Source organism: Egretta garzetta, unplaced genomic scaffold (assembly GCF_000687185.1).
Source record: "Egretta garzetta isolate BGI_Z169 unplaced genomic scaffold, ASM68718v1 scaffold246, whole genome shotgun sequence".
NCBI classification, from domain to species: Eukaryota; Metazoa; Chordata; class Aves; order Pelecaniformes; family Ardeidae; genus Egretta; species Egretta garzetta.
Window position 1 is genome coordinate 1334895 of NW_009259976.1, and position 5472 is coordinate 1340366.

At 42.4% G+C, this 5472-nt stretch overlaps 1 protein-coding gene across 1 annotated transcript in view; it reads right to left on the reverse strand.

Annotated features, from left to right (window-relative positions):
• F13A1 (coagulation factor XIII A chain) overlaps positions 1-5472 on the reverse strand; it is a 64156-nt gene that overhangs the window by 21972 nt on the left and 36712 nt on the right. Inside the window, exon 8 of the mRNA XM_035895893.1 lies at positions 2161-2299. Coding sequence (XP_035751786.1) covers positions 2161-2299 — 139 coding nt within the window. The remainder of the gene's footprint in view (positions 1-2160; positions 2300-5472) is intronic.

Genomic DNA, 5472 nt, shown 5'->3' on the forward strand with positions numbered 1-5472 from the left:
CCTTTTCCGCCAGGCAGCTTTCCAGCCACTCTTCCCCAAGCCTGTAGCGCTGCATGGGGTTGTTGTGACCAAAGTGCAGGACCTGGCACTTGGCCTTATTGAACCTCATACAGTTGGCCTCGGCCCATCGATCCAGCCTGTCCAGGTCTCTCTGCAGAGCCCTCCTCCCCTCAAGCAGATCAACGCAACCACCCAGTTTGGTGTCATCTGCAAATTTACTGAGGGCACATTCAATCTCCTCATCCAGGTCATTGATAAAGATATTAAACAAGACTGGCCCTAGAACTGAGCCCTGGGGGACATCCCTTGTGACCGGACGCCAACTGGATTTAGCTCCATTCACCACCACTCTCTGGGCTTGGCCACCCAGCCAGTTTTTAACCCAGCGAAGAGTATATCCATCTAGGCCATGAGCCGCCAGCTTCTCCAGGAGAATGCTATGGGAGACTGTGTCAAAGGCTTTGCTGAAGTCCAGGTATACAACATCCACAGCCTTTCCCTCATCTACCATGCAGGTCACCTGGTCGTAGAAGGAAATCAGGTTGGTTAGGCAAGACCTTCCCTTCATGAACCCATGCTGACTGGGCCTGATCCCCTGATTGTCCTCCATGTGCCTGGTGAGCACACTCAAGATGAACCTCTCCATAACCTTCCCCGGTACTGAGGTCAGGCTGACTGGTCTGTAGTTCCCCGGATCCTCCTTCCGGCCCTTCTTGAAGATAGGTGTCACATTTGCCTGATACACTAGAGGCTGTATGCGAGTCTGAGAGAGCTAGGACAGTTCAGCCTGGAGATGGGAAGGCTCAATAGGATCTTATCCAAGTGTATAAATGCCTCGTTAGGGAGTTGAGGGGAAGAAGACAGAGCCAGACTCTTCTCAGTGGCCCCCAATGACAGTACAAGAAACAATGGGCACAAACTGAAACACGGGAAATGCTGTCTGAACATCAGGAAACACTTTTTTTATGGTGAGAGTGGTTGAGCACTGGCACAAGTTTCCCAGAGAGGTTGTGGAGTGTCCATCCTTGGAGATATTCAAAACCCAGCTGGACATAGCCCTGAGAAACCTGCTCTAGCTGACCCTGTTTTGGGCAGCAGGGTTTGATGACTTCCAGGGATCCCTTCCAGTCTTGACCATTCTGTGATGCTGTGATACAAGCTTCAGATTTAAGTGAACCTAATTGTTTTCCTTAGATTCCCTCTTGGTAGCAGATTATGGAAATCACGTAAAAGAGGTTACAGCAACAGGTTCAGTGATTTCCTCCAACACAGAATGGGTTTATTACAGTTTTAATATTCCAGAGATTGTTGTTAATGAAACATGCTGATGAGCAGCTATGCTGATGAGTTGAAGATATCATTGACAAATATCAGGTATATTAACACTGAACAGGACAAATATCGTCTGTATATAGGAATATATATGGAGGTCACTTTCACTGCTTCAGTCTGAGGAGGAGAGGCTTGAGGCCCAATAACCCACACATAATTTCTGCTGAACAGAGCATATAATCAATATATGCTGCAGTTCTACTGTCAGACAGCAGACAGTAAGAGTTTGAGGAGGAAGCTAGAGCACTGTCTTCTCCAAAAGAATATGTAGACTCCATTTCTTGTTCCTAGGGATTTTTCTTTTCATAAATCTGGTGATAGCACTTCCATAACTTGTATGATACTTTGGCTTATTTCTTTTTCAGTTGAACTGGATTTTGGAAAGTCCCTATTTGTGACAGTGACTGCATGTATGCAATGTAAAACCAGCCTACAAATACGGGAACTGGGCAGAAGCAGGACAAGACAGGCTTTTTTCTATAGATATTGAGGTATGCCTTTGAGCCTGGAAATGCCTATCTTACACCTTTCCATTTTCAGAAATGGCCTGACCTTATGGAGCACAAACCCATTCCAGCTCCCCTCCAGTGTGCTTAAATATGCACTATACAGAATACTAACATTAGTAGCGGGATCCCCTAGGGTATGTGTCTTTACATGACAAGCACTTCATATTAGTCAGCCTACTAACAATCCATTAAGTCTGTTTTACATAAGCTAGCAGTGTTCTTTAATGCACCGAGAAATAAATAAACCACAGGCATTGCTGTTGCATTTATTACTACTTATACAGTTGACACATTAAAGACATTTGCCAGGAGAACTCACCAGACAGAGTCTTTTGTAAGTTTGGTGTCCACTTGCCCTTCGTCATCCAGAAAGAAGTCCAACCGTAAATTGGCATTGTTATCATGGGCAGAAGAATAGTTGGTAACAAGTCTCGCAGGTATCCCCAAGCACCTCAGAACTGTGGCAAAGAGAGAAGTGTGATGAGAAGGACAAAATGAAGACTGTGCTCGTGGATGACAGGATGATTAGAGAGAAACTATTAATAACTAGAATAAAATGGAAAAACTCAGTCAAATCAACCCAAATAATTCCTCCTATCTGCCTTTATATAGAATATGTTAAATATTTTATTTGGTCTTAAAATTATGAGCATTTGATATCTGTAATGGTACAATAGTTATAACCTAAGCAGCTGATTACCGATAGTTTTAGACTAGTCTTGCATAGTGACCACACTGTAGCTTTTCAGGGCAAATCTGGCTGCAATGGTTCCACTGCATGACCAAATGTAGTATAAAGAAAAATAAGTCTGAGCTTGCAAGAAATGCAAACTATATTAGATCTTCTACTATCAGTAACCCAGGAGAATCGTGAGACTGTGCTAAAAAGGAAATTAATAGAAAGTGTCTCCTTTTGGATGATTTGGAGTTTTCCTATTTGACATTTGCTGTCAGAAGGGATCGGGGAAACATAAAGAATAAAGCAGAAAATTATTGCTAACAAGGGGGAGAAGCTGCATTATTTGCAAGTGATATGTCAGAGTTAGAGAGTCTGAACAAAATGCATTACATAATCTGTACTGATTGCTAAGTAATAGTAGTTTGGAGTCAATAGTCTGTTCCCTTAAAGGACCTTAAAAGGAGGATCAAAAAAAAAAAAAAAAAAAGCAAAAAAAAGCGCCCCTACCCCTAAATCTCAGACCATCACAATGTAGCACTGATGGTTCTTCTTCCCATTTGACAAGTGGTAAATTTGGGATATGTGGAAACATTATGGCTATGTCTGAAGTGCAGTAGTGCATCATTAGGCTTCTGTGTTTGTGGTGCACCCTGACTGACAAATAGGCATGGACCATGGCCCCAAGGCGGGAGTGGGGCTGCAGGGTGACACATCATCACAGCTTCTCCAGATGAAATATTTTGTCTCTCAGCCAAAAAAGTTCCTGTTTTCTGGTTTTGGAATCAACATGATTCTGCAGAAAACATTTTTTTTCCTGGAATGGGACAATGTTTTTATTGAAAATCCTATTTAAAAATAGTTCTGATGCTGCAATGTTGAATGGCCCTTGCTGCTGCTGCTGGGTTTTGTATATTCATTAGTGTCACCACTGTGACTCCCAATAAAGTGTAACGCTGCACATTCATTTCAAGTTCCTGGATGACAAATTACCTGGATGCATCCAATACCATATGTACCTATTGATTAAACTTAATTCAAGCGCCCTCCCAGGCTTCCAGCACATGAGCCATCAGGGCTCATTGAAAATAATTTGTCTGACAATTTCAAGATTAATGACCATTTTTCAGAATGTTTTAGCATTTTTAACAGATGACTATCCAAAGCGTACAATATAGTAACCTTGGAAAGCTGGACTGGTCACAGTGATAAAACACTGGCAGCTGAGAAAGACAGAAAATCAGCTCAAAGCAACCCTTCTAGTTGCACACGGCTGTTTGGACCCTTGCTGTCCTCTCTGTGCAGCAGTCAGCAGCTGGACGTGTCAGTGACTATGTATCAGATCAGCCACTGGACAACATTTTAATTTCATAATACTCAATAAATTTTACACTTTAGTAATCCTTGCAGCAGTACAAAGTACCAGATCTCTGGCTTGACTAACTTAGTCAGCAAACCAAGGCTAGTTTTGTCCCAGATAAATATGCCTCTCTATTTTACATGGCAGACTCCAGAGCTCCACTGCATTGCCCCGGTTTCACAGTGGCCTGCAGGCAAAATACCGTGTATTTTCAGGGCCAGTGCATGGGGAAAGTGGGAGAACTGATGTCTGTGGTGTAGAGAAATCCAGATGAGGCAACAGGTGGAAGCCACAGTGAGGAACTTGCTAGGAAACTTCTGCAAGAGCCTTTTTGAACCCATTGCATTGTGCAGAGGCTGAGGAATATCAAGTACAGACCATGGTGAAGGAAGTAGACATTTCTCAGGTTCTTTGGATGTGGGTGATTGCTGATTATCCCATTGCACCAGGAATAAAATGAAGCATTTCATGTGTCGAAGGACACAGCACCTACCAGTGCCTCCCCAAATCAAACCAGGAACCTCTCCAGATATATGAAAGAGAAGCAGAGAAACCTGAAACTGCTACCCCCACTGTAGCTTCTCACAAGCGTGTGCCAGCAGAAGGCTTGGTGGTCAGAAGACAGTTTTATTTCTGTGGTCCTTACTGTTTTGAATAGCTTTTGAACTACCTCAGGTAACCAAAATGAGTTATAAAATTCAATTATTCAGATTGGAGGAAAATTACGTGCAAAATGAAACACACACATATACAACAGACAAAAATAAAGTGAAAATGCAGAGCTGCCCAGGGCTGCCTGAGGGTGAAGAACGAGGCTTGTAACTGGTCATTAATTATTCAATTTCCATGTTTGCCACAGAAGATGGGTGATTAATACCCTTCATTTTTGATAAAAGTATAATGTAAATAGAAGTGCAATGCTATTCCTTGAGACAGCAATGTGTGACAGTATTGAGACAGATGAAAAAGGGAAAGGTTTCACAGAGAATTTTTCTGTAATTTCCTTTTCATGTCCTTTTAATACAAGGACCAAAGCTTAGACCTTCAGCTGTGGCTGAAAAGTACTTGAGGCAAAGTAGGCTCCAAGCCTGCAGAAATAACCATTATGTCCCCCTGGTCCTAAGCTGATCTGGTCCTCCCAGTTTGATACTTAAATGTATATGTTGTAAGTGGCCCTAAGGAAGATCATCTGGATTTAAGAAAGCCACTTACTTTTAGTTTCTGTTCAGCTTCTTCTACTGGCCAGTGCCAGAAGCATAGAAACTGCTTGACTGGCTCTACTTTGGCACTTGACATAAGCGTTGCTTCCAATGTCTGGTCCCCATTATCTGTATAATGCACATTTTTTACACTCTCAGAGTCTTTCTTGACACCTAATGCACTGCAGTGTGTTCCAGTGTATTAGTAGTGTTCATCTGGGATGCTACTGTTAGCAAGTGCTAGACAGTAAAAAAAAGGGACCAATCCAACACCACTTTCCCTGAATTTGCACAAAACCTTTATCCCCTTGGCTCAAGATTTTACAATACATCTTTTGTATACTTGAATAGGTTAACCGAGTCAACAATTTACACTAGGATGATTGAATTCTCATT